This window comes from Chiloscyllium plagiosum, unplaced genomic scaffold (assembly GCF_037043375.1).
Source record: "Chiloscyllium plagiosum isolate Xiang-an unplaced genomic scaffold, Cpla_swu_hap1 HiC_scaffold_4, whole genome shotgun sequence".
NCBI classification, from domain to species: Eukaryota; Metazoa; Chordata; class Chondrichthyes; order Orectolobiformes; family Hemiscylliidae; genus Chiloscyllium; species Chiloscyllium plagiosum.
Genome location: NW_028270142.1, coordinates 83,735,084 through 83,754,752, shown reverse-complemented (window position 1 = coordinate 83,754,752; position 19,669 = coordinate 83,735,084). Strand labels below are relative to the sequence as shown.

Below are 19,669 nucleotides of genomic sequence, written 5' to 3'. Positions count from 1 at the left end.
GATCTTGATCAGATGGGGCAATGGGCTGAGGAGTGGGAGATGGAGCTTAATTTAGATAAATGCGAGGTGCTGTATTTTGGAAAAGCAAATCAGGACTTATACATTTAATAGGTCCTGGGGAATGTTGCTGAACAAAGAGACCTTGGAGTGCAGGTTCGTAGCTCCATGAAAGTAGAGTCGCAGGTAGATAGGATAGTGAAGAAGGTGTTTGGTATGCTTTCCTTTATTGGTCAGAGCATTGAGTATAGGAGTTGAGAGGTAATGTTGCAGCTGTACAGGACATTGGTTAGGCCACTTCTGGAATAGTGTGTGCAATTCTGGAATCCTTCCCATTGGAAGGATGTTGTGAAACTTGAAAGGATTCAGAAAAGATTTGCAAGGACATTGCCAGGGTTGGAGGATTTGAGCTATAGGGAAAGGCTGAATAGGCTGGGCCTGTTTTCTCTGGAGCTTTGGAGGCTGAGGGGTAACCTCATAGAGATTTATAACATCATGAGGGACATGGATGGATAAATAGACAAAGCCTTTTCCCTGGGGTAGGGGAGTCCAGAACTGGAGGACATAGGTTCAGGGTGAGCGGGGAAAGACATAAAATGGACATAAGGGGTAACTTTTACTTGCAGAGGGTGGTGCGTGTATGGATTGAGCTGCCAGGGGAAGTGATGGAGGCTGGTACAATTACAGCATTGAGAAGGCATCCAGTTGGGTATATGAGTAGAAAGTGTTTAGAGGAATATGGCTGAAAATGTGTTGCTGGAAAAGCTTCAGGAAGGGCTTATGCCCGAAACGTCGATTCTCCTGTTCCTTGGATGCTGCCTGCCCTGCTGCGCTTTTCCAGCAACACATTTTCAGCTCTGATCTCCAGCATCTGCAGCCCTCACTTTCTCTTAGAGGAATATGGGCCAAGTGCTGATAAATGGGACTAGATAAGGTTAGGATATCTGGTCGGCATGGAATGAGTTGGACTAAAGAATCTGTTTCCATGCTGTACATCTCTATGACTCTGTAAATGAATTTCCAAGTGGTAAATCAGGATCATAATAGGTTTTACACTTTCTATTCTTGATGTATAATACTTGTAAATTTTCACCAGTAAAATGTAATTGTGAATCTATTTTAATTATGGTCTGAAAGTTTTTTTTAAAGTTTAATTGTGTGTGAAGCACCCTAGAACTGATTATCTTCTTCATCAGGTACACTGGAGCATTATATGGCAGAATAATTGGTCTCATCATGGTGTCGATGTTTGGTGTCCAAACTGACAAATATGGGGCATGGATAGATCCTGGCCTTTTTGCAATAATTGGAGCTGCCTCATATTTCTGTGGGGTTTCTAGACTGACAATCTCGCTCACCGCTATCATGGTAAGATATGTTCATTGACATCATCTTTAATTATGCTTGCCAATAGTGGTTTTGTTTTTTAAATTTATACTGGCCAGTTTTAGATACCTTAGAAAACACCAACTATATGGTACACTTGTTTGGTCCTGGCTCAAGTTTCCTTCTATTTCTGCCTCTGATTTCTGTGACTGTTTTGTTCTTGTGTTCTGTCCCTACTTGTGTCCTACCTTTTCTATTGGTCAAAGCCTTTGACTCTAACCTTCTAGTAATAAAGGCCACAATTCCATTTGCCTCTTTCCTTATTTGCTGCACCTGCATGCTATACCTTTGTATTTCATGCTTAAGAACACCCATTTCCCTCTGCATGGCACTTTTCTTTTAGTCTTTTTTGGTTTAAATAATAGCCTGCCTTTTGATTCTTCTGAGCAAAATGTACAAACTCACTGTTTATTACAGTGAACTCCATATGACAAGTTTTTCTCTCACCCTATCTATATTCTATTACAGATTCAGTATTACCTCATCACATGTCCTCCCAACTATTTTTGTATCATCAGCAAGTTGGATCTGCCCCTCCTTTAAGTCATAGAATCTTACAGCATGGAAGCAGGTCTTTTGGCCCAAACTGATCCATGCTGACCAAAGTATCTCTCGCACGAACCCCATTTCCCTGCAGTTGGCCCATAACCTTTTAATCCATGTATTTGTCCAAATGCCTTTTAAGTGTTATTAATGTACCTGCCTTAACCACTTCCGCTAGCAGCTTATTTCATATGCTGGATATAGCTCGCTGTGCTAGAAGGTTCGTTTTCAGACATTTCATCACCATACTAATTAATATCATAAGTAAGCCTCTGGATGACGCGCCTATTGTGGCATCGCCCATTTTCTATTTGTGTTTAGGGTTCCTTGGGCCTGTGCACATAAATAGAAAGCGGGCCATGCCACCAGTGCTTTATCCGGAGGCTCACTAATGATATTACGTAGTATGGTGATGAAACATCTGAAAACGAACCTTCCAGCTCAGTGAGCAAACCTACATCCAGAACCTCAACCTGAGCTTCAAATCTTCTCAAAACTTGTTATTGCATGTGCATAACACTCCCTGTGTAAAAAAAAGTTGCCCCTCAGGTTCCCTTTTACTCTTTCCCCACTAACCTTAACCTGATGTCCTCTAGACCTCGATTCCCCAACCCTGAGAAAAAGACTGAGTACGTTCATCCTATGCATGCCTCTCATGATCTTACACACTTCTAGAAAAATACCCCTCCATCTCCTACACTCTAAAGAAAAAGGTCCTGGCTTGTCCAACTTCTCCCTATAACTCGGACCATCTAGTCCTGGCAATATCCTTGCAAATTTATTCTGCACTCTTTCCAGTTTAATAACATTTGTCCTCTAGTAAGGTGACCAAAACTGACAACAATACTCCAACTACAGCCTCGCCAACATCCTGTATGATTACAACATAACTTTCCAACTTCTCTACTCAATGCCCTGACTGGTGAAGGCCAGTGTGCCAAAAGCTGCCTTCACTGCCTTGTCTACCTGTGACTCCACTTTCAGAAAACTGTGAATCTGAACTCCAAGATCCATCTGTTCCACTACACTCGTTAAGGCCCTGCCATCCACCACAAAATTGCTACATTCATTTGACTTTTCAAAATGCAAGACCACACACTTATCTATATTAAACCCCATTTGCCATTTCTCAGCCCACTTCCTCAGCTGATCAAGGCCTGCTGCAATTTCTGAGAACCTTCCTCCCTGTCCATTATACTGCCTATTTTAATGTCATCAGCAAACTTACTAATCATGCCTTGTACATTCTCATCCAAACCATTGATATACATACCAAACAGTAATAGACCCAGCACTCCACTAGTCACAGGCCTCCTGTCTGATAAGCATCCTTTGTCTATTACCCTCGGCTTCCTACCATCGAGGCAATTTTGTATCCAATTTGCCAGCTCACCCTTGATTCCATGTGATCTAAATCATTAATATAGATGGCAAATAATTGAAGATCCTTGTGGAACTCCACTATTTACCTGAAAAGACCCTTAACCCTGACTCTCTTTTTTTCTGTCTATTAACTGATTCTCAACCTAAGATGATACATTACCCTAAAACCATAAGCTTCTATCTTGTATAATGAGCTTTTATGTTGCATCTTACCAATGCCTCTGGAAATCCAAATATACTTCATCTACTGGTTGCTTTTTATAAACTGTTGTATCCTTAAAGAACACTAATAAATTTGTCAAACATGATTCCTTTTTTACATCTTATTCCCAGTGATGTACACGTTGGCTCTAACATACAGGAACATATTGAAGAAGCTCTCTGTTGTTGGGTTTTATCTCCCCGCCTCTATCCTTCTTGCCCAGGTCCGCTCTTTCAGTCTGCATCAGAGATGCTGACTTGCTGCCGGGTCTTCTCAATCCCATTTCAGGCACTTAACTATATTTTATTATATACACATTGATGCTCTGACAGGTAACATTGAAGAACTAACAAAGCTGAAAACTGAATTTGGGATGCAATCATTTTAACTTTTCCCAATAATTACAATCCAAATTCGGCCTCCTGATTCCTTTCACCTGGGTCCATATATCATATACCTTAAGTATTGTTATCTTTGAAAATTGGATTGTAATTCATTTGGGAATGTTAAAAGTGGAAAATGTAATTTTTTGTTTAGAAGAGATATAGGTGCAGCTATAATGCTCTGCAATAAAAATCTGCTTCATCCATGTCAAAAAGTGTCAGAAACACTTCATCACCCAAAAGGTTGTGGAAATTGGAAATGCTTCCAGCAAAACAAAACTGTTGAGATAAGGTCAATTGAAAATGTCAAGACGGAAATTACATAGAACATAGAACAGCACAGCACAGTATAGGCTCCGGACCTCGATGTTATGCTGACCTTTTATCCTACTCTAAGATCAAGCTAATCTACATGTCCTTTATTTTACTATCTTTATTTTACTATGTGCTTGTCCAGCAGTCTCTTAAATGTCCCTCATGTATCTGACTCTACTACCACTGCTGGCAGTGCAATCCACTCACCCATCATACTCTGTGTAAAGAACCTACCTCTGATATCTCCACAAAAACATCCTCCAATCAACTTACAATTATGCCTTCTCATGATAGCCATTTCTGCCCTGGGGAAAAGTTTCTGGCTATCCACTCTATCTATGCCTCTCATCATCGTGTACACCTTTATCAAATCGCCTCTTATCCTTCTTCGTTCCAATGAGAAAAGCCCTAGCTCCCTCAGCCTTTCCTCGTAAGACATGCCCTCCAGTCCAGGTAACATCCTGGTAAACCTCCTCTGCACCCTCTCTAAAGCTTCCACATCTTTCCTATAATGATGCGACCAGAACTGAACACAATATTCCAAGTATGATCTAACCAGGGCTCCGTAGAGCTGCAGCACAACCTCGCAGCTCTTAAACGCAATTCCCTTGCTAATGAAAGCCAACACACCATACCAGGAAACTGTCTTAACAACCCTAACAACTTGGGTGGCAACTTTGAGAAATCTATGGATGTGGATTCCTCTGTTCCTCCACACTGCCAAGAATTCAGCCTCTAACCTTGTATTCTGTATTCAAATTTGACCTTCGAAAATTAATCACTTCACACTTTTCCAGGTTGAACTCCGTCTGCCACTTCTCAGGTCAGCTCTGCATTCTGTCACCTTTATGTCATCGGCAAACGTACTAATTCACTCTTCGGCTTCCTCATCCAAGTCATTTGTAAAAATCCCAAAGAGCAGAGGTTCCAGAATGGAACCCTGCGGAACACCACTGGTCACTGAGCTCTCAGGCTGAATACTTTCCATCTACTACCACCCTCTGTCTTCTAATAGTAAACGATTAAGAGTCATGGAACCTAGGTGGTGGGTGACTTCAGATACAAATCAGCTGTATCTACCCTCACAGCTGCAATGGTCTGCTTCCTACCCATTGTTGCTCTGAGCAAACAGCCAAAGGCAGGAATCTTTGGGTGAGGTATATTATTATTTGTAAGAGACATTGACCCCAGGTTACTGCTGCCTTGTGCTGAGAATTAGAACTCAGGTAACTGGGTGCTTGAAACCATATCCCTCCAGGAATCACCTCAAACTTTGCAGTTAATGATTATCATTAATGGCTGCATCTCTTTTGCAATGCTCCTACTAAACAGAGTCCACTTGCCAAATAATCAGTTGTCCTCTCTCATTCAGTATAAATGTTGATTCTACCTTTATTTGTATTTTTTTGTGAATTGTCTTGAGTGCAAGATGAAATGTTTTGATAAAATGTGTCTTTTGTCAATGATACCCAAGTTCTGTAGTACCAAATAACTATAAATGGAATTGTTTCTTAAACTGAAAATGATTCTTAATCTATTTTCATTCCAAGGAAGTGAAGGTAAGTTGAGTGAGATTTTTTGTGTTTGTTAAATACTAAATATTTTTAAAGCATCTGTCACAATATTTTTCCATTAAAACATACATGAAGCAGTTAAAGAGGCACAGAGTGTGACAATAATTCCATGCCAAAATCAGTTTATGGAATACAAATTGTGCCTAATAAGGAAAGTTTGTTGGTGATTTTGATACAGAATCATTTGTAAAGGTGTTTAAAAAATTCTAAACAGAAGGCACCTGGAATGTAAAAAGTTTTTTGTAAACAATAGGAAATTATCTAATTAGCCAATAACGAGTGGAGTCACATTTGATTTGATGAATTGTAAACCAGGATTATTAAAACATGCTGTAAAGAAAAAAATGCAGTGCAACTTGGCCTAAATTTGAATAGAAATAACAAGATGGAATTTTCTTGACATCAAATAGCCTCAAGTTGGCTCCAGTTACTCACACTAATTATGAAAATGAATTGAGACAACCAAAAAGATTCAAGAAGGCTTAAGAGAGATGAATTTGCATCACTGATCTTTAATAAATTTATTTACAATGCATTTTAGTCTTGAATCAGAATTAAATTTAACTGCTCAAAGTGTCTCGTCTATTCCTAGTTTTGCTCTCTTGAGACTTCAAGCAAAGTTTGGGCAGCTTGCCAGCCAAAAAGACAAGAATGAATCCTCTTAATCAGCTGTAAACCACAAGTAGGAGGCAGTTAGACACCTGAAATAACAATATAAAAACACAGCCAAAACCAGCTGTTTACTTAGTAAGATTGTGCATTACAGAGTGATGTAACACCAATTTTGAAGAAAGGACATCCAAGCACAATGGCTAAGATTAATGTCATAAATTTTTTATTTTCTAATTCTGCCATGGTTTTGCTAATCTTGTCATCAAATTGCATGGATACGCGGAAAACAGCTGGACAGGCAATAAAATTCCTGTGAGATTTACTTGCTGAAGTTTTGCACTCTTCCCACAAAATTTGCATTTAATCACATAATTGTGATCCAGAAGGAGGTAATTTGGCCCATTGTGTCTGCACTGGATAATCCATTTTTCCAATGTCTTTTAATATGTAACTTAGTGCTGATTAAAATACTGTGGCTGCTGGCTATTTTAATCGAAGTCAGTGGAATGTAAAAAGGAGCAAGGTAAAATGGGTATTGATATGGTCGTATCAGCAGTCTGGCTACCAATTTCAGAAAAGGTTATCTCTTAACTGTATGTCCACACTGGGGGGAAGGCCAGACAGATTGGTGAAGGGCCAAATGGTTTTGGATACAGCAGTGCTTTTTTATAAGTTTCTAATGTATCGGTGTAAACATTGAATTCAAAATTATGTAATTGTTTGCTAGGTGTGAGATGTGTTGATTAGCAAGATTAGCCACGGGAAATGCAGGATTATAGGGATACAGTAGGGAGTTGAGTCTGGGTGGGATGCTTGGTGGAGGGTCAGTATGAACTCAATGGGCTGAATGACCTGTTTCTACACTGTAGGGATTCTATGGTTCTATGACTCAGTCTTCACAGCTGCTTGGGGTTGAGAACACAACAGACAGCATAACCCTAAAATCAAAAGATAATCCATTTTTCAACCTTAAGTGGGAAATCTCTTAAATTTAAAGTGTGTTAATCTCATAGCAAGTTTTGAGAAATAAGGGCACAACTGCATGGGTTTCCTCCAGATGCTCTGGTTTCCTCCCACAATCCAAAGATGAGCAGGTTAGGTGAATTGGCCATGCTGAATTGCCTGTAGTGTTCAAGGATGTGTAGGTTAGGTGCATTAGTCAGGGGTAAATGTAGAGTAATAGGGTAAGGGAATGGGTCTGAGTGGGTTATTCTTGGAGGGGTTGGTGTGGGCTTGTTGGACCCAATAGCATGTTTCCACACTGTAGGAATTCTATGATTCTATGTGCTTTATTCTCTCTCGCTTTCTGTTTGTCTAACTTTCTTCCTTTTTGCCTAAGAAGCTTTCAAACCAATTTAAAAGAGAGCTAAAAATAGGACGAGGAAATATTCTCTCGGGAACATTTTCATCATCACTGCCCAATAATCTGGAAGAGTAGATTGCCAATCTATTATAGAAGTTTCCTGAATCATTGATTTCATTGGAAGAAATTCTTTGAGTGGTAAATGATCCGCCCTATAAACAAGATGAAAAATAACCCTAGCAATGCCTTCTCCCCCGGTCTTGATGTAATGGCCTCTTTTGGTCTCTCTTAGAGCCTCCATAACTTAAACAAAACATTATTTACTAAAATTACGGAACTACAGTATCAGTGTCATATTTGAATTTGATTTGTTTCTTCTCCCTCAGGAAATCTCAATGCAAGCTTCACCTGAGCAAGGTGTTGCCCCTATTCTGTCCACATTCCAAACCCGACATTGTCTTTGCACACTGTGCAAATAGCGGTTGACTACCTCAGAAACTTCAGTTCCATTGGTGCATTAAATTGGAATATGCCTGAAGTTTGCTATTCGATGTTTTAGCTTCACCACTAGGTGTCAGGATTTCCAAAGATTTAGAATTTTGGGATTCTTTTGAGAAGATCTGAATATGTTTCTGATATTATGCGTGATAATTGCATTGAGTTGAGAATGAATCAGTAACTAAGTATCAATGTTGCATTTGCTAATGACAACAATATTAGCTACTGTCTAATTTTTGGATGCAGGGGCCTGAATTTTACTGTGGGGGTGTCAGGCAGGTCCTGAGTACATACTTGCCAGAGTGTGAGCTGCTTGGTATTTTTAAAAATTAGTTGCCTCATAATTGGCTGGCTTTGGGTAGCCTTATAATTGGCCAGCTTTAATATCCCATTAAAGATAGTGGGCATGCTCTTGCTGCTGACATCTCAATCAAAGACCAGCAATTCTGGAGCTGCAGCATGCAGAGCACCTTGAGAGCTCGGCCAGAAAAGATGCAAGAGATCATGGAGACAAGTGCCAGTTGAGATGGATATTGCTGGGATACCATTGTGGTCGGGGGGGCTTGGGGGGAGGAGCGGGGTGCGCTTGGCTTCCCTGTCCATGGTTCCTTCAGGGAGCTGACCTCCCTGTCCACGGTCCCAGCTCTAGGACATTGAGCCTGGTTTGGGCAGCTTTAGTGAAGCTGTCTTTCAGTAGCTGGTGGCTTCCGCCATAGCAGGGGTCACTCCTCCATTGACAAAATGTTGACTGCTATGTAAATTGATACCCATCTGGACCTATAATTCTGGTAATCAGCTGCCCATCTTCTTGCAGCAGGCAGCTGCAATGCCCATTCTGTCCTGGCACTGGTATAATTCCCCATCGGGTGGACCATGCTGACGAACTCGTATCATGTGGAAGATGTCAGGTGAAAGTCCTGCCTGTGGAAGATCATTACAAATAAATAGTTTTAGAATAATGTTATTGTTAAACCTGTAGCTTCTCACAATTATCTCTCAAACTATGATTTTCAATTCGCCAGTTAATTCTTAAACAAAATGGAAAGCTGAAAATTCAGTTTCTAATAAATAATATTAGTGTATAAAGATTTTCAGGGAAACGTCTTTTGTATCTGACTGGGTATAAAATCCTGCTACAACCTCGGCAAATCCAGAATTAATTCTGTCAGAGGGGGTACTGCCTTGTGTGAAGTGAAATTTTAAAACAGGGCAAGCGGGTTTGTCATAATTGACAAAGTAAATACATTAGTGTCACTCATTGCTAAACGTTCTGATGCTATACTTAATTTATGCAGTTGAGTTTTGGATGACCCTGTTGTGGAATGCAAGTGATCAGAACAGCCTATTCCAAGAACTGAAGTTTTAAAAAAAACTTTCATTCTAATCATCACATTTTTCCAACATATCAATTAGAAGCTAATATCAGCTTTAGGTCTTCAGGGGAAATGCAATTTCAGTGAGCCCATGAGTCTTCCACTTATAGTTTTCCTCCAGGGCTCTAACTCTGGACAAACACATGGGTGAACATTTGAGGATAGCAGCGTTAATGTAGAGCTGAGCATTCTAAAATTGGGAGGAATTTCCATGTACCTTGTGAAAAAATTAGGAATTACATTTTTTTTAAATCAGTAGATTTTTGCATTAATTGCTGCCTGCTCTGATGATATAGCAAAATGGTAGGAGGTGTCACAGGAGCTTCCAACTGCTGGATTGCTTGTTCATCTATTAATTAGGATCTTACATGGATTCAAATACTGAATAAGGAAAAGAAACATGAAAGAATTGTGTGATATGAAAATATAATAATTTCATACCTTGCAATTGCTATTAATATTGCCTAGACTTTGTGGCATATTTCTGCACTGAGGTGATTATCAAATTGTTATTTCAAGTTTGTTTAGAGTCAGTAAGAATCACTATGGCTTCTCACAGTAACAACATTAATATTTCCACCTGATTAAAGAAACAAGTCAGATCAAAAGCCAGGCAGCTTCCTGTTATGGTGAACTAAAGGATAAATATTCAAGATCAGTATCTTGTTTAGGCATATCACTTGCCAAATCCTGAATATAATCATTCCAAACAACTGCAGATTTTTCAAGATATTTGATGGTGTTCTTTTGTTCAAAGAAAGCCACTCACCAAAAACTATTTGCATCTGTTAAATTCCATGCACTGAACCAAAAATCTTGAATTACAACAGGATATTGAGCAGTACTTCAACAGTTGTGCACTTTGAACCAGAAATTAGCATAAGCATCAACTAACTAAAATGGACCACCCTTGTACAGGAAACCATTATTAAGATTAACTGGGATATCCTGTAAAATTCTGTTGTTGATAAATATATACAAATAATATCCAGTTGAAAATTTGGAAACTCATTTTGTATTTCCAATGTGTCGGTTAATTGGGACAAAATGGGAAGCTGAAAATTCAGTTTCTAATAAATAATATCAGGATATGAAGACATTTAAAAATGATATTTTCAACAAAGAATTCTTTAACAGGGAAATATCTTTTGTATCTTACTGGTTATAAAATCTTGCTACAATCTCAGCAAATCCAGAACTAATTCTGTAAAGAGGAATGCAATATATTGAGGTCATACATTTCTGTATAATGATCTTGTGATGTGCCTTATGACTTTTGATTACAGTATATAAATTATTGGATGTTGTTGGGGGCATGGTTCAATTGGAAACATTGATAATGAGAATGCAATATTGATTTTCCATGCCAAATGATTGATTAGTGGATATTAGTGAACTCAGACTCATTCTTTAAAGAAACAATTGAGACTTTTCAGTAATTTTGACTTTGTGTTACTTCTTTGTAGTTTTAGAAATAGAAATTAAATATGCAATAAGGGGTAATATTATGACAGAATGTATTTGCTCACTTATTGCGCATGATCAGCATGTTTTGAAAGGAAATAACTATGTCTTCTCTTAGCCTTGGAGTGAGTATCCCAAGTAAATTTATCTAAAACTCAATTTAATTGATTTTTTAAAAAATGGTGACTAGCTATCTTGATGAGTGTAGTATGCAATTGATGTGGAATGCAAAGATTTCAGTCAGACCTTGAACAAGGTCCTACATAGAAGACTGGTTCGAAAGGAAAGAGCCTTGGGATCGAAGCCAAGTTGACAAAATGGATCCAAAATTGGCTGTGAGTGATGGTGGAGGGATGTTTTTTGTGACTGGAAGCCTGTGGAAGTTGTGTATCACGGGGATCAGTGCTTCCTAGCTATTTGTTGTGTAAATTCATGACTCGGATGTGAATATAGAATGTTTGATTAAGTTTGCAGATAACAGAAAAATTGGTGTTGTTGATAGAAGAATGGTCTCAGGCTACAGATTGAGATTGATTGAATGTTAAATTGGACAAATCAATGGCATGGAATTTAATCCTGATGCATTCTGGGTGGTCTAATAAGGAAAGGATGTACACAATGAATAGTAGGTCCCTACGGAGTACCAAGGAACGAAGGGACTGTTGTGCTTGAATCAGTAGATTCCTGAATGCTTCAGAAAATATAGACAGCATGGTGAAGAAGGCATATAGGATCCTTGCCTTCATTAGTCAGGGCACAGAATACAGGAACAAGGACATGTAAACATGTTGCTACAACTTGATAAAACATTGGTTAGGCCATAGGTGGAATACTGTTGGCAGTTCTGGTTGTCACACTAGTGGAAGGACATGATTGCATTGGAATGCAGAGGAAACTCACCAGGATGTTGCCTGAGTGAAAAGTTTCAGTTATGAGGAGAGACTGGAATTGTTTTCCTTAGAGCAGAGCAGGCTGAGGAGAATCTAACTGAGGTATTCAAAATTATGAGAACCACAGACTGGGTAGATTGCAAGACTCGCTTCCTCATGGCAGAGCAGACAGCATAAGTGTAAGGTGAGAAGCAAGTGTTTTATAAGAGATCTGAGTAAGAAACAAAAATCACCCAGACAGTGGTAGGTACTGTATTTGGAAGATGCTGTCTGAGAGGATGATGTAGGCAAGTACTCTTGCAATATTTAAGAAGCTTCTGAATGAGCACTTAAAGTGCCCAGGCATAGTAGGCTATAGACCATAAGCAAATAAAGAGGATTAATGTAATTTGGTTGGCATAAATATGGTGAGCCTAAAGGCCTGTTTCTATGCTACAGGATTCTACTCTAAATAACTAAACAATAGGCTTTTGGAGGCTTAAATTGAAAGAAGCTGAAAATGTGTTGCTGGAAAAGCGCAGCAAAGAAGACATTTACTGTCACACACTTGAATTATACATAAGATACATGCTCTCACACATACAAAGATTAGATACAGGTACAAATTTTACAAATTATGATCAACTCCGATTTTGGTTTGTAAGCTCCTGTCCCACGTGGGACACATTCAGTTTCTTGAATAGTTTTGAACACTTTGAATTTAATGTAAACGTCTTACGAAGTTAAACGTTCACTGCAGATTGTGAAGGTTTATATTGTTAAATATTTAGGAGGTTGAGTCTCAAATGAGGTTTGAAAACTGGAATAAGTTAATCCTTTGACTGTTTGATATCTTGCAGCTGGTTTCTAAATTTTGTTGGCAGATTGGTGAAACTGATGGTGCTGATGGCTTTGGTGGGTCTTGTATGAAAACTGCTCTTTGCTGATCTTTAAAACAGACGAAGGTACCACAGCTGACAAACATGTTGCCTTTCCCAAATTCATGTTTTCCAAATAAGGTGTCCTGTTCATGTTATTTCCCATCCTGTGTTGTGGATTAACACCTATGTAGTCCATCTAGTCTACTGTAGATTGGGGAGAAACCATCACAATAAAATATAAAATTGATTGTGGTCATACATTAGCATTTTTCACAAGTTGAGGTTCAATCTTCCCTTTTGCCACAGTATGAAGCGTGGAGACAGGCAGTCTGGAAATTCCAGTCTTTTTCTGGTGACCCATCCTGAAACAAAGCGATCTGTGAATGTCCTGGATGGCTGTGAATGTTCATATTTCATGAAGTGGTCAGTTGAGGCTTGATATCATCTGTAGACAATTTCTAAATGTCACATGATTTGAGTCAGTCATCTTAACAGTTTGCTTGGCTATCACCATGGAGATGGTGCTAGAAAAACTGGTCTGAAGGTGGATAAATAAACCTGGATCAGATGGACTTACACCCCAGAGTTTTAAGGGAGATAGCTGAAGAGATAGCAGAGTTGTTAGTGGCGATCTTTCAGGAATCGCTAGAATCAGGGAGGGTCCTAGAAGACTGGAAATTCATTAACATGACATCCCTGTTTAAAAAGGCAGTAAGGCAAAAGACAGAAAATTACAGACCAATTAGCCAAACCTCGGTTGTAGCTAAGATACTGGAATCCATTGTGAAGAATGAGATTTCTGAATGCTTTGAAGTGTATGGTAAAATAGGGCAAAGTCATATTGGTTTCATCAAGGGGAGGTCATGACTTACAAATCTGTTAGAATTCTTTGAGGAAGAAAAATTAAAGTTAAGCCAAGGAGAGTCAATGGATGTTATCCAACTGGACTTCAAGACAGCCCTTGACAAGGCTCCGCACAGGAAGCTACTGAGTAAGATAAGGGCCCATGGTGTTAGATACAAGATGCTAGCATGGATAGAAGCTTGGCTGTCTGGCAGAAAGCAGAAAAAAAAGGGTCCTTCTCAGGATGGTAGCCAGTGGTGTTCCGCAAAGCTCAATGTTGGGCCCAAAACTTTTCACTTTATACATTAACAATCTAGATGAAGGAACTGAGGGCATTCTGGCTAAGCTTGCAGACAATACAAAGATAGGTAGAGGAACAGGTAGCATTGAGGAGGTGGAGTGGCTGCAGAAGGATTTGGACAGATTAGGAGAGTGGGCAAAGAAGTGGCACAAGGAGTACAATGTGGGAAAGAGTCAGGTCGTGCACTTTGGTAGGAAGAATAGAGGCATGGACTGTTTTCCAAATGGGGAGAAAATTCAGAAATCTGAAGTGAAAAAAGATTTGAGGGTTCTTGACCAGGATTCTTTCAAGGTAAACTTGCAGATTGAGTCAGTAGTTAGAAAGGAAATGCAATGATGACATTTATTTTGAGAGGACTTGAATATAAAATCAGGGATGTACTTCTGAGACTCTATAAGGCTCTGGTCAGACCACATTTGGTTTATTGTGTGCAGTTTTGGGCCCCATATCTCAGGAAGGATGCACTGGCCCTAGAGCGTGTTCAGAGGAGGTTCACGAGAATGGTCCCAGGAATAAAAAGCTTAACATATGAAGAATGAAGTTTACAAGGGTGGGGGAGGGGGATCTAATTGAAACATACAGAATTCGGAATGGTCTGCATAGAGTAGAAGTTGGAAAGATATTTCTGTTGGTAGGAGAGACTAGGACCCGAGAACACAGCTTCGGAGTAAAGGGAAAACCTTTTAGAATGGAGATAAGGAGAAACTGCTTCAGCCAGAGACTGATGAATCTGTGGAATTCATTGCCTCAGAAGGCTGTGGAGGCCAGATCATGAAGTATATTAAAGACTGAGATAGATAGGTTCTTGTGTATCAAGGGGATCAAAGGTTCCGGGGAGAAAGCAGGAGAATGGGGTTGTGAAACTTACTAGCCATGATTGAATGGCAGAGCAGACCCGATGGGCTGAATGGCCTAATTTCTGCGCCTTTTTCTTTTGGTTTTATGGTGTCAAATTTATGGAAGTAATAACTGAAAGTTCATAATATACTGGATTCTGATGGTTGCATGGAGCTTTTGGTGGTGTTCAGGTTTTTTTGTGAAACTGTGCATTTTGTTTTATTTTATGTTTCAGTCTAACACTGTAACTAACATCATTTTCCTTTTTATATCTGGGCTGCAGCTGTCTGCACATACATGCTGCCTGAGGCTGTAGCCTCCTTAACCTTGAGTAAGGCTCTTCCACAACCATAATATCCTTTTATTTATATCAGTATATTATAGGTTACTAAGCATGGTTCTCCTACGTATTATCTAAGACCCTTCACTTTACATGCCTCTTTTTGTCTAATGTCTTCTCTCAATCCCTCATTGATGGCAATCATATCATTAGCTTTATCATCAGAGTAGAAGTTCTGAGTAGGGGTAAATCACAGCAGATGTAGGAATCTGTACTGAAAACAACAAATCACAGTGGGTACGACAGCATCCGTGGAGAGAGAGCAAGCTAACATCTCGAGTCTAGATGACTCTTCAAAAGGAGGTCTGAGTATTCTGTCAGGCTTATAAGTAGACAAATCTCCAGGGCTTGGATGAAATGTATCCCAGGCTATTAAGTGAAACAAGGGAGGAAATAATAGGGGTGCTGGCAATAATTTTCAATTTCTCCCTGGCTACAGCAGAAATGCCAGAGGACTGGAGGACAGCCAATGTGTTACTGGAAGAAATTGAGGCCTAAGCCTGGAAGCTGCAGATTGATAAATTGTGGGGAAACCATTGGTAGCAATTCTGAGGGACAGAATCAATTTACATTTGGAGAGGTAGGGATTTATCAAGAACAGTCTGCTTTTGATAAGGTCCTGTGTGGGGCAAAGGTAAGAGCCCATGGAATCCCAGGAAATTTAATTTGATCAAGAATTGGTTGAGTGACAGAAAGCAGCTATTGATGTTGAGGGGTATTTTTGTGAGTGGAAGTCTGTGTCGAGTGGAATTCCATAGGGATCAACATTATTATTTGTTGCATGTATAAATGAATTTACACTTGAACGTAGGTTGATAATTAAGTCGATGGATGGTTATGGTTATGGAAAAGGATAAGCCTTGTTTACAAGTTACATTTCTTAATTGGACTAAAGTAAATTTTGATGGTATGAGACAGGAACTTCCAATAGTTGATTGGAGTAAACTGTGAGTAAAGGGACAATTGGCAGGTAGAAAGCTTTTAAAAGTGAGATAATGAGAATCCAGAGGCATTATGTTCCTGTTAGAGTGTAGAGTAAGGCTTGTAAGAGTAGGTAACAATGAATGAATAAAGACATTGAGGCTCTCGTCAAGAATAAAAAGGAGTGATATATTAAGTGCAGACAACTAGGATCAAGTGAATGTCTTGAAAAATGCCAAGGGTGGAGGGACGTTCTTAAGAGGGAAATTGGAGGGCAAAAAGGGGATATGAGATAGCCTAGGCTGATAAGATTAAGGATAATCCTATGTGTTTCTACAAGTATATTCAGAGCAAAAGAGCAACAAGGAGAGAATAGGGCCCCTTAAAGATGACAAGGTTATCTATGTGTGGAATCACAGGAGATGGGACAAATACTAAATGAATATTTTGTGCCAACGTTTACTGTGGAGAAGGAAACAGAGGCTAGTGAACTTGAAATAAATATTGATGTCTTGAAAACAGTCCACGTTACAGAAGAAGAAGTGCTGGAGGTCTTAAAAAAACAAAGTGAATAAATCTCTAGGACCTTGTCCAATGTGTCCCACAGTATTGTGGGAAGTTAGGGAAGAAATGGTGGGGCCCCAGCAGAGATATTAGTATCATCTACAGCCACTGTTGAGGTGCCAGAGAACTGGAGGGTAGCTAATGTTATGCTTTTATTTAAGAAAGGCTGTGAGGAGCAGATTGGGAACTATAGACCTCTGAGCCTGCCGTCAGTGGTGGGTAAGTTGTTGGAGGGGATTCTGAGAGATACATTCATTTGGAGAGGCAAGGACTGATTAGAGATACTCAGCATGGCTTTGTACATGGGAAATCATGTTTCACAAACTTGGTTGAGATTTTTGAGAATGCAACCAAAAAACTTGATGAGGGCAGAGTGGTTGACATTGTTTTCTTCAATTTTAGTAAAGTCTTTGACAAGGTTTCACATGGTAGACTAATTACTAAAGTTAGGTCACATGGGGATTCAGAGAGAGCTTGCCAATTGGATACAAAACTGCCTTTATGGTAGAAGACAGAGGATGGTGGTGGAGGGTTGTTTTTCAGACTAGAGGCTTGTGGCCAGTGGTGGTCAGCAGGGATTGTTGCTGGATCCACTTTTGTTTGTCATTCATTTAAAGTATGCTTGTGGATGACACCAAAACTGGTTGTATTGTCAACAGTGAAGAAGGTTTTCTAAAACTTCAAAGCATTCTTGACCAATTGGGCCAATGGGCTGAGAAGTGGCAGATGGAATTTAATTTGGATAAAGGTGAGGTATTTTGATAAAACAAATGAGGGTGGGTCTTATACAATTAGTAGTAAGTCACTATATAGTGTTGTCAAACAGACAGACCAAGGAATTCAGGTACATAGTTCTTTTAAGGTTACGTCACATATACAAGGTGTTTAAGAAGGTGTTTAGCATGCTTGCCTCATTGCTCAGAGCATTGAGTATAGGAATTGGGACATCATGTTGAAGTTGTACAGAACATTGGTGAGGTCACTTTTGGAATCCTGTGTATAGTTCTAGTCATCCTGCTATAAAAAGGATATTATTAAACTGGAAAGGGTTCAGAAAAGATTTCCCAGGATGTTGCCGGGATTGAAGGGTTTGAGTTATAAGGATAGGCTGAGACTTCTTTCACTGGAGTAAAAGAAGTTGAGGGGTGACCTTATAGAGACTTATAAACACAAGTGTCATAGATCAGGTGAGTAGCAACGGTATTTCCCCTAGGGTGGGAGAGTTCAAAGCTAGGGATCATATTTTTAAGGTGAGAGGAGAAAGATTTAAATGGGACCTGAGGAGCAATCTTTTCACACCATGGGTTGGTCGTGTGTGGAATGAACTGCCAGAGAGAGTGGTAGATGTGGGTACAGTTACAACATTTAAAATACATTTGGAGAGGTACACAAATAATAAAGGTTTGGAAGGAAATAGACCAAATGCAGGCAAATGGGACTAGTTTAGTTTAGGAAACTTGGGTGGCATGGATGAGTTGGACTGAAGGACTGTTTCTTTGCTGGAAGACCCTATGACTCTACACCAAAATGTGAAGTGATAAATCATGTGATAGTCTTAGATTACAGATGGATGCAGTTAAAAAAGATAAATGGGAGAAACAAAAAGCAATGCATTTCGTGAGCATATAAAATAAAACCAGACGAATGAAAGTGCAGACTCCTTAAAGCATGGGCCAGCTTGTAGAGACTTTGCAGAAATCCTAGAGCTGTGTATGAGACCCAATTTGAACAGAAGATGAACTCTATTTAAGTAATTTTCTTTTTATTCTTTTTGTAATGAAAAGTTGAGTTGGATTGTGGCGACAAAACACTTTTTAGATACATGTGACAATATATGAATAACTCATAATAACTCATGATATAGATAGGCTGGTCAGATGGACTGATCAGTTACAAATGGAATTCAATCCAGATGAATGTGAGGTGAGGCACTTGGCCAGAACAAACAAGGAAATGACTTATGTGATGAACGGTTGGTAGGACCCCAGGAAGCACTGAGGATCAGAAGAATCTTGATGTGTATGTCCGCCAGTCACTTAATGTAGTGGCAGAGGTAGATAAAATGGTTAAGAAGTCAAATTTTACAACCTCGTCCTTGCAGTGGCTATCAGATAGCACAGATTGAAGTGAATAAAACCCATCAATGAATTTCTTTTGCTAGAAATGGTGTGCACATTTGGGTACAGAACCTTCAGTTTTGATGTTTTAAAATCTTTGTGTTGAGAAATCTTGATTGTTGGTGTGTTCTAAGATTTGCACTCCCTGTTCTATTCTCCAATTCTCTGCCCTTCATTTTCCATATTACTGGTTTCCTCTCTTCCCTTGGTTCTACTCCTTGTTAGGGGAGAAAGTGAGGTCTGCAGATGCTGGAGATCAGAGCTGGAAATGTGTTGCTGGAAAAGCGCAGCAGGTCAGGCAGCATCCAGGGAACAGGAGAATCGACGTTTCGGGCATAAGCCCTTCTTCAGGAATCATTCCTGAAAAAGGGCTTATGCCCGAAACGTCGATTCTCCTGTTCCCTGGATGCTGCCTGACCTGCTGCGCTTTTCCAGCAACACATTTCCAGCTCTACTCCTTGTTATACCTGTACTACATCTTTCCACATTTGATTCTTTGCCCCACCATTCAGTTCAAAACATTTTGTCTAGTTATGCAGTTCACGTGAACAATTGCTCCAGCATGGTCCAGGTGTAGTCTGTACTGCTTTCTGAATCCTTTCAGCCACGGATTCACCTCTCTAATTTTGTGTACCTTCTGCCAATTTGCATAGGCTCAGGTAATAATAAGGTCCTGCTTTTTTAATTTAGTGTCTAGCTCCTTATTCTGGCTCTAATAGAAATCCTTTCCTAGTTCTATGCATGTTGTTGGCACCTATATTCACCAGGGAGAAGAAAGTGAGGACTGCAGGTGCTGGAGATCAGAGCTTCAGGAATCCTGAAGAAGGGCTTATGCCCGAAACGTCGATTCTCCTGCTCCTTTGATGCTGCCTGACCTGCTGCGCTTTTCCAGCAACACATTTTTCACCTATATTCACCAATAAAACTGGATCTTTCTCTCTACACTGTAAGCATCTCTCCAGC

The 19,669-nt window shown here is 39.7% G+C and overlaps 1 protein-coding gene across 1 annotated transcript in view; it reads left to right on the top strand.

Moving 5' to 3' along the window:
* The window catches only part of LOC122549475 (chloride channel protein C-like), a 131,070-nt gene that overhangs the window by 44,929 nt on the left and 66,472 nt on the right, over positions 1 to 19,669 (top strand). Inside the window, exon 11 of the mRNA XM_043689335.2 lies at positions 1,194 to 1,365. Coding sequence (XP_043545270.1) covers positions 1,194 to 1,365 — 172 coding nt within the window. The remainder of the gene's footprint in view (positions 1 to 1,193; positions 1,366 to 19,669) is intronic.